Source organism: Protopterus annectens, chromosome 11.part0, assembly GCF_019279795.1.
Source record: "Protopterus annectens isolate FY-2018-M chromosome 11.part0, PAN1.0, whole genome shotgun sequence".
Lineage (NCBI taxonomy): Eukaryota > Metazoa > Chordata > Ceratodontiformes > Protopteridae > Protopterus > Protopterus annectens.
The window spans coordinates 953,283,928-953,297,623 of record NC_056745.1 but is presented as its reverse complement, the minus strand read 5'-3'; the positions used below and the strand labels follow the sequence as shown (position 1 = coordinate 953,297,623).

At 36.8% G+C, this 13,696-nt stretch overlaps 1 protein-coding gene across 3 annotated transcripts in view; it reads left to right on the top strand.

The window, feature by feature from the left end:
• DMTF1 (cyclin D binding myb like transcription factor 1) overlaps positions 1 to 13,696 on the top strand; it is an 884,631-nt gene that overhangs the window by 362,045 nt on the left and 508,890 nt on the right. For all 3 annotated transcript variants that reach the window (XM_044088345.1, XM_044088344.1, XR_006366980.1), the window contains exon 7: positions 9,410 to 9,567. In XM_044088345.1, coding sequence (XP_043944280.1) covers positions 9,410 to 9,567 — 158 coding nt within the window. The remainder of the gene's footprint in view (positions 1 to 9,409; positions 9,568 to 13,696) is intronic.

Below are 13,696 nucleotides of genomic sequence, written 5' to 3'. Positions count from 1 at the left end.
AATCCCCTCAGTTTAGGTGCATGAGGATGCATGTCTTTCAAAACTCTAAGTCCTTGGTGTCTACCCATGACAAAAGATTTCTTAGCCATTACTGCCAGAGGCAGGACCAGTCCATCTAAAACCAGCCATCCTTCATCTTGCATCATATATGGCAGCAGAATTATTATTTATAAATACTACCTCCAACATTGCACCAATTCGGATGTAATTTATGTAGAGATTGTAGGTGTAAAGCAGTGTGGTCATAGTCAAACATACAGATAGGTAACTAGTAACAAGCAAGTGATAGGCAAGCAAAATGCATCCACTTGCAGCACAACCATAAGGACAGTTTCTGCTACTCTCCTGTTGGCATTGCTATAGAATGGGAGCTAGACGCTGTTGACAATTAGTGATCAACACTTTTATATGCAATCACTAGTGTGTGACTGCTGTGTTTTATCCTAGAAGATTGAGGTTGCAGCATTCTGGGGATTTCTTCTTTCTTATAGGTGTAAAAAACTAGATTTTTGGTAACTATAAATAACAGGAGTGTTGGAGGTGCAGGCCCCCGTTATTTAGGGATGCAAACATTTTTTTTGTCACTTTGAAAGCTGCTAACATTTAAATGATATTACTGTTTTGTGATAACGCTTTTGTACGTTGATCACAAAACACTCTATGTCCTGTCTTGGAGAGCTTTAAGATATTAAAATCGTCCTTTTATAGTGACTATACCATTTGATAAAGAAACATAGGTTTATAGGTAGGTACTAGGCTATTGGCCCTAGGGCCTATACAAGCCTAGCCAAAAAGGTACCCTGGCTTTTGCCACCCAAGAAAATTATTTCCCTGTGCCCCTGTCGAGCAGAGCCACAGAGGTGATCCCCGGAGTGAATTTCCTATTTCCCATCCAATCATCAAGATTTTTCTTGAAGAGTGCCAATGAGGAGCTTTGTTTGATATAGATAGGTAGTTTGTTCCAGAGTATGGGAAGTCTCTGGGACAGGAATCTATCCCTCCAGCATGTTCTGTTTATTGTGGTGACAAGGTTTAGGTCCCTAGAGCACGTAGCTCAGAGGGGTTAGGATTTCTTTAAGTGCAGCATGTCCAAAAGCTGTGGGTTTGACATAGCTTTGTATGTTAGGCAGAGATAGACTCTGAGTAGGTGATATGCGACAGAGTAAAGCTGGAGTTTTTTGAGACGGTCTGCATAGGGCATCTGTTTGAGGTCACTAATCCTCTTTGTGAGGTATTTCTGCGGCCTTTCCAGTTGTAGATGTTTTGTGAGGTACATACCAAAAGAGGCATTGTACTCTATAATGGGTCTAATGATTGACGTGTACAGGGCAACAATGGCCACTTTTTTTCCTGGATGATGGTTCTTAGATAAATAAGGTAAAAAAAGTTTACTCTTGTATTAGTAGTGTGTGTTAGAGTTACCTATCCCATCTACGTCTATATGGTATCTTCACAAGAATTCACTTTTAGAGCCTGTTCTAGATACTTTACAGAATTTAGCCAACAGTGCCGTAAGTGGATCAGAGAAACTTATTCCTGCAGTGGATATAAATGAGGGTGGTGTCTGCTTTTGATGTTGCAGAAGCTTCTTTATAGACAACTTTGTGCGGGATAGTCACGGGAAAGCTGGCATAATTCAGAACAGGTTGTCCTTTTATATAGTAGGATTCTGTTCAGCTGCAATAGCTGCCCTAGTTATACTGTATGGCCATCCAGTTGATGACATTATTGTACGTCTCAGAAAAAAAAAGATGGTCTACTCTTTCTCAAAAATGTTTTATTGAACACATTGTTATAAATAGAAATGTGCTCACATTTATGCAACCCAGTAAAGAAATAGTGTAAAACAAAACAAAAAATATAAAACATCAAATGCAAATTAATATGGGAGTATAACAAAATAATAATTTGAAACACAAACGTATTTCCTAATTCCCATTTTCATTTTAAGGTCTAACTATTTATATTAAGTAAAATAACTGCAAAAAAATAACTATTTACATTAAATAAAATAAAAATGGTATAACCAATTTAATAAGTTAAGTACGTTAGTTAAGTGTTGCAAACCAGTTAACATGATGCAGTATTCTTGCAGAAAATAAAGCAGATGCACTTCCTTAGTCAGTGACATCCTGCAGAGATACTCAATCTGAAAGTACGCTACATTACCATAGATTAGCATATTCATTTAATGACTGTTGTACTATAATAAGAAAGGCAATGCAAATGTGGGCATAATAAAAATTTTAATTATGAGGATCCCTTGATACGGTGACCTGCCTATTACCTCTCTTTCCTCCCAGTGGCACTTAGTGACCCTACAAATTTTCAAAGTTAATGTCCTTCTTATCAGTGTGCTAACATGTACTCTTCCTATCTCATCCTGGTAGCTCAGGGTTTATATCAAATACCTGTCACTTGCCTATTATTCCATTATGCTGAATGCACCTGATTTACTGGTTGACTGCTGGTAGAAAGTTCAAGTTCTTAAATCCTTCAGAATGTTGTAAATTCTAGTATATTTGGAGGTATTCTTTGTTTCCACCTCCTGGTAATGCATTTTTTGCTGTTAAAATAAACTCAATTATCATCTCTTTAATATTACTATAATTATTATTTTTAAAAAAGTCCAATTAAAAATGCAACTGGGGTAAGAATCATTGTAATGTCCATTACTTGCTGTACATCTTCTCTAAAAGATGGCAAACAAGTACAATCCCAGAACATATGAAGCCAGTCTCCTATTCCTCAACCATTACATATCCAACAGCACATAAGGACAGGTAGAAAAATCCAGGGAAGCCTTGCTGGGATATAAAACAGAATTGTAGATGTACTGACAGCCGAAAAATGGTATATATCCAGTGGCATTGAGAATGGCTGGCCACTTTTCCTTGTTCTGCAATATTTTCATTCCTTTTTCCAAAGAATCCCATACTTATCCATAAAGGCAGGTTTTATAGGTAGTTACTTATTACTCCCTTAATATTGGCATTTAGTTCTTGTTTGAATCAGCAGAACTAGTTTCAAACCGTCCCCTTCAGGGATACAAACTAACTTCAGTTTCTGTTCCTCTTAACCGTTGGTATGTCCTCTGCATGAGTCTCTCATCTTTCTTCCAAACGGGAATCCCCTTTCCATGCTCCAACTTAACCCCCCCCCCCATTCCAACTTGCACTGACTCATCCAACTACCTCTACTATTACTTCATCCCACCCAAAACAATCCCTCCCCTACTAAAAACTAATTTTCCCTCTAATATCTATTGTACTATACTCTCCAGTCTCAGTTATACTATTGCCCTCTCCATGCATAATATTTTCCAAACCTACTAATGGCTAATAGCTATATATTTTGAAATGTTAAACCTACAATTGAGTTTATAACAAAAATATTCACTTTATGTAAATGTTGACATTTCTGTATTGAATTATGTCTTTTCATTTTTGTAACATTGTGAAAAGCCAATTGCAAATACCATGGAGCTTATCTGTAAATGTTTAATTAGCTGTATGAACTATGTCCTTTTGTAACATGTGAAATGTAACTTGCAATTATTGTGGAGCTTGGACTTCCCCGGTCATCAAACTTATAAATGAGTCTTTCAAATTATACTCGTCTTTGGCTGTGTCCCTACTTAAAAAATACTCCCTGATGCAAAAGTTTCTCTAAATATTGCAGCCTGTGATATTGCGTATACCTCTGCTGCACTTGAATGGGAAGTAACTTAAAAATACTGAGAGTTTCTTTTGCTCTGGGGAGAAATTTCCCAGGGTTTAGTCTGCTAAAGAAACCTTCCAGCCCACCCTATTTCTGCAGTATAACTGGTATGTTAGCCTTATTTGCAGTGGATAATGATTTGATAAATCCAGAAAATTATATTCTGTGTTTTGGAACATTTTTAGACAGTTTCAAGTTTTTTCAGGGTATAACATATGTAAGAATAAAACAAAAGCTATAGTCTTACTGTAAACTATGTTCCCACACATGAACTGGTCTTATGAGGCCATGATAAGGTGAAGTATGTAGGTATTTGGATTAAAAAGGATTATATTATGGCAACTAAGGATATGTGGGAAGAGAAGAAACAAAAGATAATACAAAAATTGAGAAGCTGGAAGCTCTTGACAAGGAATATAGATAAGGTGCAAGCAATGAATTATTTTATTCCCTTTAGTGTTGTATATGGATCAGGCCTATTTTTATCAACAGGAGGAGAAGCTGTGGACCATAATTAATAAAGAATTAAAGGCATTTATTTGGGATTGAAAGAGGGAAAGATTTAAGTGGGATAACATATATTTCTCCCTGCAGAACAAGACGGTTTAGGACTACCAGATTTGAAGGGATATTGCAGAGCTAACTAGTTAAGGATCACATAAGTATCCCAAGCAGAAGATTCCAAATCAAAATGGAAAGAAATTATGCTGAAACAGGGAAAGATCTCATAAAATAAGGAGGTATTATGATTTTGGATACAGGAACTTAAGGAGAATAGTAACAACTATACAGAATATTATATGTACAAAGCAGAAAATATTTTGAAAACTTGGCTAAGTTAGGAAAGGAGAAAAGAAGCTTTAACAATAAGGATAAATATAAGCAGGGGCACAAAATGTAGGGTTTTTTTTGTTCCCACAGATCTCATGATTAGTGGCCCAGCAGCCAGTATCCCATACCGGGTCTACCAGCCATTCTCTTACCCCACACTTACTTTGGTGATGTTGGGGTCTGTCATGGATCTCAAGGGGCTTGACCATTGTGCTTCTGTCCAGTGAGGAATTTATTATTATATGTTCTACCAAGTTTCCCTAACCCCACCCCCCAGTGCTCGTTGATTTCATCCAAGTACAACTCCTCTCCTTGAACCCCACCTCCTCATAGGAAATATTATCATTGAGCATCCCCAGGACAGGCACATGCATCCCTCTTTGCCACTCTGTCAGTTGCACAAACCTCTTAATTGAACCTAAGTCAGCTGGGCCATAGTCAGGGCTTTATTGATCTATATCACCAGCATAGCTGAAGCTGAAACTTATTGGTGAAAATTAACAAAGGATCCAAAGTATTTGGCTAAACTAACCAGGGAGAGAAAAGTAACAGAATGGGTGAAGCCAAGCAGAAATTTGAACTGTGGGTTGGAGACTGTCTTCCATAGCAGGGATTGATAATAGAGTATAGACATAGAAAAAGGGATAAAAAAGTGATAAATGAAATACAAACTCTGGATTAATTTATAGTTGACTCTAGATCAAAAGCTGTGGTAAAAAAGGGATAATTAATAGGGAATATAAAATAATGCATGATAACTGTAAGAATTAATCAGAAGATGTTAGAAAAGACTGGGAAATTAGTATAGAAATGCAGTATACAAAGAAACAATGGGAGGATATTTGTATGACTCCCAAGTGTGCAACAAAATATAGAAGGTTTAGTTACTTTTGTATGGAAGTGTTTGCATAGGTATTTTTATACCCCAATTCGACTTCATACAAATGTTCCAAAGGTAAACAGCAGTTGCTGGGGATGTTACAGGAAAAAGGGAGTATCTAGGCACATATTTTTGGGGAATGTAACATATTGACAGATCTTATAAATTCCCTTCAGGGTACTTTGTCTGAAATGATTGGGGGAGCAAATTAGATTATTTTGAGCTGGGATATAGAAACTGAATTTCCTAGACACAGTAAACCCCTGCTAAATTTAATACTTCTGGTTGACAAAAACAATTACTAGGAAATGGAAAGCAAAAGCAAAACCTTGTAACAGAATTGTTGAATGTTGTAAAGAAGATAAAAGAACTGGAGATAGATTCTTTAGAAAAGGGAAGAAGTAAACTACATAGAAATAAATGGAATTTGTATTAATAATCCATACTGAATAAAGTTCAAGGGGAGTAATATTTTAGAAAGGGCAGGACTTGAGCAACAATCTATGTAACATTAAAACTGAATAATTAAGCCAGAAAATCATATTAACTTGAACATGCTTTTGTCCAGCCTTTCTTCTCTTTCTACATTTTAATATCTATATTTCTTAAAACTAAAAAAGTTTCTGTTTACTTTAGTAGCTTTATCACATACAACAGTCACCGAAAATTCTTTGCTATATAACATGCAGTTTATGTCATGAAATGTTAAATACAAATACTAAGAACAAAAATTGTTTTCTTATAGTTAATCTTTTTTCCCTTTTAGTATCCTTCCAAACATTAATGACATGAAGTGGAGCGTATGCCTTTCAGTCCTCCCCTGACATGTTTAACAAAGTCAGCAACAGTTTAATCTTTCTCAGCCACTTTTTCTTGTAAAGCCGTACTTCACAATTGTGACTGTTTCTTTATAGTCTCTCGTTAATTCTCTAATATCAGTGCTGCAGATTATCCTGTTCATCAACAACCCCAGACTCCATTTCAGCTCCAAGGTCTGTTTCTTCTCGTCAGTTATGGTGCTTTTTTTCTGTCCCTCAAGCATTTTCCATTGACAGCTTTCACTGTATGGGTTTATTATAAGAAGAATGAGAAGCAGAGTCCCCTTCTGTTTGATGGCTCACTTTTTGTTGGACATATTTTGTATTTCCTCCTTAACCTGTTCTGCAACAAAAATGACTTTGATCTTCCAGGCAAAAAATATTATGAAGACAGCTGAATACAGCAGCTTGAATCTCACACCTGCCTCTCTACTTTCTTTGATTACCAGGATAAATTTTCTTCTCTTCTGTTAGATGTACAGTGAATAATCATTTTCCACAAACACTCTACTGTTTCCAAGTTGTAATACTTTGCCCTTCTACCACAGGTTTGTCAGAATTAACTGTTTCTGCTGGTGTGATTGCATCTTTACTAATACAGGTCTTGGCTGCTTTCTCATAGAAGGTTTGGAGCATACACAATCTGCGCCCTTTCAGGTTAACAAATCCTGCTGTGGAATACCAGTCCATTTGTTTATTTGTGTTTTCATAACATTAATGCACTGTTAGTTATATAAAGTGCTTAAGAAATGAAGATGTATACAACAACAGAGTTACATAATAAAAGCAAGAGACACTAGTTAATTAACTAAGAAGATTGTGGAGGTCTGAGCCTCTAATGCTTATTTATGTGACATTTATTTTATTGAATTATAGTTTCTTGGACAATGTTTACCTCTGCTCACAGGATTTCAAAGCTTACAGGCTCTTGTTTTTAGGGAACTGTATCGGATCTCTCACAAGAATCAGGTGCCACTTACAGTGAACTGATATACCCCCATGAAATGAGTTATGAATTACCCCTGAATCAGGTCTTTCATCTCTTTTGTTTTTCTAAGGCAGAAAACAGAGGAGGGAAATGCTACTCACATCCTGCATGTGTGCCACCAACAAGTTTTACTTCAGGTAGTTGAGTGAACTAATGGAAAAACAACCATTTTTTTTCTTCCACACTGGGGGACAAAGGGCCCACAATTACCAGACAAAACCTTTGGATTCCAGGCTGCATAGTCCACATCCAGTGTTTGCTTCATGAAGTTTATTTTGCAAATGTGACTGTTGTGTCCACTTGACCTTTGGTGAACACCTTCATCCAGCATTACTGTTATTCTGATAGACAAGTTTCTTTTGTTAGAGTAGTGCTTTAGGACATGCTTTCCTCAACTTGGTAATTGTCTGATATTGGTGATTACTATTTGGGATTTAACCCAACCATGGGACCCATTAAGGAGTGTCCTCATTATTATAGCAGTAACCAACAACTGGGTATGATATATTGAAGATATGCCCACTGTAGGTGTGTTTTAATTCCAAGGGCGAAGCCCAAGTGATTAAACAAAGGCAACGGTGGGTAAATCTTCAATATATTACTCCAGGAGTTGGGTATTGCTATTATACAACATTAGTTAAGAAAAAAAATCACTTTCTTTTCTTAAATAATGTGTTTGTACAGTGGTGCCATGGTGTTCTACTTTCTTTCCATATCCTACTGCTTTCTTAATGTACTGCGCATTTGACTTACATTCCCACACTTGCATAGTACATCAGTGGTTTGGAAAAGAAGGAATGGAGAAAAGATCTCTGTTGCTTCTTTTTTTTTTTTTTTTTTTTTTTTTTAATAAAGTTTGAAATCCAGACAGTTAAGAGATACAAGAGAGACAGGCCAGAAATACAAGGAAAATCAGGTACTTTTCTTTAGTTTTGCATAACATATCAGATTTTCCTTGTATTTTCTCTGCTCTCAGAACGTACCTCTCAACCTCTTAGCTCAAGAAAATTGGAAAGCCATAGCATATTTTAATAGAAGAAAGTCTGGGTGACCAGACTTTTTTTCTATTGGTATATGCTTGATTTTCAACAGGCACGCTGGTTGGGCTAATCAGCATGCACATTTTTGAATGACAATGACTTGTCATTGTATAATAGTAGATATATCCTTACCATGACAGCTTATCTATGAGAGAACTTTCCTCGATGGGTCAGAATATTCCCTCCTACTGTCTCCTTTCTGTGGGCAGTCCCTTCATCCATTCTTGGCTGTTGAGGTTCTGCATATTTGCCAGGAATACATTTGTGTATTACTTATTAGCAGTGTAATTGTCATTTTGAGGGGTGCTTGCTTGTGGCTGCAAGTCAACTGGTAGTCTTAAGTGTGTGGAACTTTTATGTAGTTAGCATTTTAATGGTGTGCACTTTCCCCTAAGTGCATGTGACCACATACATGGCATCTTCTAAGAAAAGGTTAAAAAAAAAAAAAGTTCATCTTTTCTACTAATTACCAATCATCAAATACTCTGTCTTAGGTTAACTATGTCAGAGATATCAGCGTACTCTTCATTACCTAACAGAGGACTCCCATATGCATGTTCTGTAGTGAGAGGCTACAAAATATATACATATTTTGATATATGACTCTTTGGAGAGTCCTAATTTGAGAAAAAACTTCTAAGTGATGTTATTACGGAATCAGATAACTGGTCAAAATGTATGACTTGCTGAGGAACAAATCCACCCCCCACTTTTTTGTCATAGTAATTGTAACTGCACTTCACTTTTGTTATGGATTGCTTGTATAGTAAATGCAGTTCTTTTTGCCACTGAATAGTTAGTTTAGAATGTATTGTTTGCTTTGCAAAGTATTTGCTTAAGAAGACACTTAAGCAAACCAGTTAATGCATTTACTTTGTCCTTGGGATCTGTTGCACATCATTTTGAAGTACTCCAACTACATGAATTTTGGTTCTGCAGTCAGAATCCATAGATGTGAAAGGATATTTTTAAATAAGTGTTCTGAAAAAACTTTATTCATTTTTTAAGTTGAAAAAATGCTTGCATTATTTTGATTTACTATATTGAAGAAAAAAAACAGCAGGATTTCAGCATTTTAACAAATGTCTACCATCGGTAGATTTCCTTTCTAAGTATATTATTGTCTCTTTAGGAGCATGGAATAAAAGATGCTGCTGAAATTATCTTTGAAATGTCAAAGGATGAGAGGAAGGACTTTTATAGGACAATAGCCTGTGGATTGAACCGACCGTTGTTTGCAGTTTACAGAAGGGTTTTGCGGATGTATGACAACAGAAACCACGTTGGAAAGTATGTATATAGCTAGCTTGAAATTGTTCTGACTTGACATATGTTAAACAAGGCTTTAAGATAGTGTTTTGCACCCTTTCTTAAATCAAATGACTGGTGGTGCATATTTTATTGCATACTTGCACACATTCATTCATTCACTCATCCATTCATTCTGTGGTGCCTCCTTTATCCTATTCATGGTTGCTTGGTATCTGAAGCCTGTCTTGGCAAGGAAATGGTGTTAGGCAGAGAAACTAATCTTAGATGGGCATCTATCAGAGACAGGCAGCGATACAGGCAGCGATACAGATACTTCCCATCCATGAACAAACATTTTGGGGACCCTGTTGTAATTGTGATCCTAAGAATGGCAAGACATTAACAACATATACAAATAGATACAGTGAAAATAACATGAACCAATATAAAGAAGTCTGTCCTCATCAACAGTTAGACTAATGCTGTTAGGATGTTAGACAGTTCAGTATCTAAAACTTTTCCAGGATAATAGCCCATCTTCTTTTACCCATAGTGCCTTATGAAACTCCTTCCTCTGCAGACGTCTTTTGCTCGCTATCACACTAAAGCATCTGAGAAATGTCCCAAAAAAGTAAAACTGAGGTAGGGTTGACTCCCCATAGCAGCTTGTAACTCCAGATACTCTCCTAACGGCAATCAGAGCAATGAGTAAAACAGTCTTCCATGTTAAGACCCACAATTCAGGCTGATGAGATAGTTGAAATGGAAAAAGAATGACCTTTTCAAGCACAAAGTTAGTATTGTAAGGGATGTGCAGAAATGCAGTATCTCTTTCAAAAACTGCTTAACTTGAGAATGTTTTAAAGGATGGAGATCTAAGGGCAGACAAATGGAAATGGCAGACAAATGAGGAATATAAAAAGCCAGAGGGCTGTGACTTTCACAAATAATAAAGAACCTAGAACAGCAGGACCTAAAAAGAGTTCTGGTTATTGGCCTGGCACTAGCTAGAAGATCTTTTCCACTTGCACATGTATGATTTTATAGTAGCATTTGTTTTCACCTCCTTTAGTTCTCACTGCAAGTTCTTGGGGGGAGTGCTTAAAAGATATAAAAATTCTGTCAACAAGGATGTTAGTTGGAGTTTTCAGGTTGGGGTGTATCAAACAACCACCATCTTTTGAAAGCAAATCCAGTTTGTAGGGAAGTCTGTGGTAACTGCCCTTGGCCAGATTATAAAGAATATGAGAATCACTGTTCCCTGGGCCAAAAGGGAGACAACAACACAATTTTGGAGAGAGCTTTTACATCTTTAGAAGAACCTTGGATGTCAGTAGCCTGAGAGGAAACGTATACAGGAACTTGGTAATAAGAAGAAATCTGTCTTCCAGGCCTGTTTGTAAGGAGTCTTGGAGTAAGATTTCTTTAGCTGTCAGTTCTGAGAGTAGGCAAACGTATCTACTAGAGGTGCTCCCCACAGATGGATCAGCTCTTGAAAGACCCCAGTATGAAGTTTCTATTCATGAGGGTCTGTCCAAGTCCTTCTTAGTTTATGTGCAGTCAGGTTATGCTCTGATGGGAATGTGTGAAGCATGTGGAATCAAATTGAGCCGAGTTGCATATCCTAGACTATCACAGCAAGTATGCAAGGATGGTATGATCTGGTACCCTCCTGTTTGTTTATATAACACATCACAGTGGTGTTTTCTGTGTAAACTTGCTGAGGTCCTTAGGACCAGAGGTTTAAGGCTTTCAAAGTATTGATCACTGCCAACAGCTGTCTGACATTTGTGTTTCTTTCAGTCTTTCTGTCTGTCATGAGGGTTCTACAGACCTCGCACTTTCAGGAAACTGCTCTCCATGCGAAGTTTGATGCATCTGTTGTAATAGATTGGAGAGGGGTTAGAAGGGAGAATGGGAGAACTGGATTGTAAGATATCTGCTGTAACTACCAGAGAATCTCCCTTCTTACAAATTCCAAACTGAGATCTGAAAAGACAAAGGGTGCAGATGCTGAGTCCAGACTAACCTGACATTTCATTGGATTTTTCTCATGTGGAGCTTAGCCAGGTGAAGCATGAGAACTGCTGATGCCATGTACCCCAAAATCCTGAGACATTCCATTGGATGTAGCTAGCTTTGAAAGGTGAAACTCACTGCTGAAACATCTTCACTTTGTCTGGTGGAAGAAAGGCCCTTCTCATGGCAGAATCTAACAGACGTCCCACAAATGCAGTTATGTGAGAAGGAATGATAGAAGTTTTTGCAAGTTGATTTGAAAACCCAGACTTGAGTAGGTGATTCTGAACAGTTGCTAAAGACTCTTGACAGTTGAAAAAAAAAGTCTTCAAAGATGAAACTATAGTCCAAATAGATTAGGCTACTGAAGCAGAGATCTATTAGAACACCTCCTGTTATGATAAGTTAACTTACACCATAGTTCTCAACTGTTTTTTTGCAGAATGTCCAGATTTTTGTCCCATCGTTTTTTTTTTCTTTTTCACAAAAAAAATTGTGATTTTCTGGCAAATCACTGCAGATTGAAGTTACTAAGTAATGACATATATTTGAGTTTTAGACTTTTTATCCTTCAGAAACTGTAGCCTAACACAAATGCGGCTATTCCAGCAATTTGCTAAGTTTATAAGGGCAATATTTAAAATTTGTCCCCATTTTTGGGCCTTTGTCCCTCCCCCCTCCCCCCATTTTTTAAGGTTTTGTCCAGATTTCTTCCTCAAACTTGTTGAGAGGCATGACTTACACAACTGTATTTTTGTGCTGAATTGTCTTTCAGCCCTAAAAACCTAAGTGGTTGGAGCTTTGGGCCCTAATGCAAATTATACTGCTATACTTCCAACACATAAACTCTTTCAAGAAAATAAATTCACTTTGCAGCTATAAGAAAATAAATTCACATTTGCAGCTGTTTACTTCAGTCTTGCATGTGTGTTCCAGCTAAGAAGACATTAGAAAATGTGACTAACAATTTTTTGGTCTTTTACCTACCGTTTCAGGATTTCATCAGCCTAAAGCAAAAAAAGGTTTTACTTTTGATGTTATGCAGGATGTGATAGCAAGATATACTTATTTTGTTCTTATGTGTAGCTCAAGTCATCTGCCCATATATTATAACGGTGTGATTACTCAGTGATTAAGATGTCCAAGCCACAGCATCTGGCTGCAGGATACAGTCGTGATGTCTAGTCACTGTGTTTGTAGTTTACATGTTCTCCCTGTGTCTAAGTAAGTTTTTATGTAGGTATTTTTGTGTGTGTGTGTGTGTGTGTGTGTGTGTGTGTGTGTGTGTATACATATATATATATATATATATGTTTATGTGTGTGTGTGTGTGTGTGTGTGTGTATATATATATATATATATATATATATATATATATATATATTTATTTGTGTGTGTGTGTATATATATATATATATATATATATATATATATATATATATATTTATACACACAGATTCACTTCAAAATCTCGAAAGCTCAAAATCCCTAATCTCAGTACTCAATACTGAACTCAAATTCTCAAAACTCAAAATACTGAAAACTCATAATACCGAATCTCAGAATATTGAAAAATATACAGGACACCAGCACTGACTTTATTGCAGCAGAAATACATACAGAAACATATTACTCTTCTACAGTTATAGTTTAATCCCAACTATAAGCAGGGGGGTTGTCCCCTGCACCCCCCCACACCCCCTGCTACTTAAATATATAAACTCCGAGATCGTACTTCACAGAAGAAACTGGCAGACATACCATTATATGCTTCAAGACTGCCTGTTGTAACCTTAGTCATGTTTCCTTTTAATGTACTATGCTACAACATAACTCATCTTACTGTAGTGAAGTGCGATCTCGAAGTTGATATATTTAAGTGGGGGGGGGCAGCCCCCCCCACATGGGGGGTGCAGGGGGCATCCCACCCTGCTAATAGTTGATTAGACTAATATGGTTTGTCTTTTCTTTGTTTCTGTATGTATTTCTGCTGCAATACAGTCAATGTTGGTGTCCTGTATATTTTTCAATATTCTGAGATTTGGTATTAATGAATTTTCAGCTTTTGAGATTTTGAAGTGAACCCATATACACACAGTGAATATAAAAAGTGTACACACCCCTGTTAAAATGCCAGGTTTTTCTGATG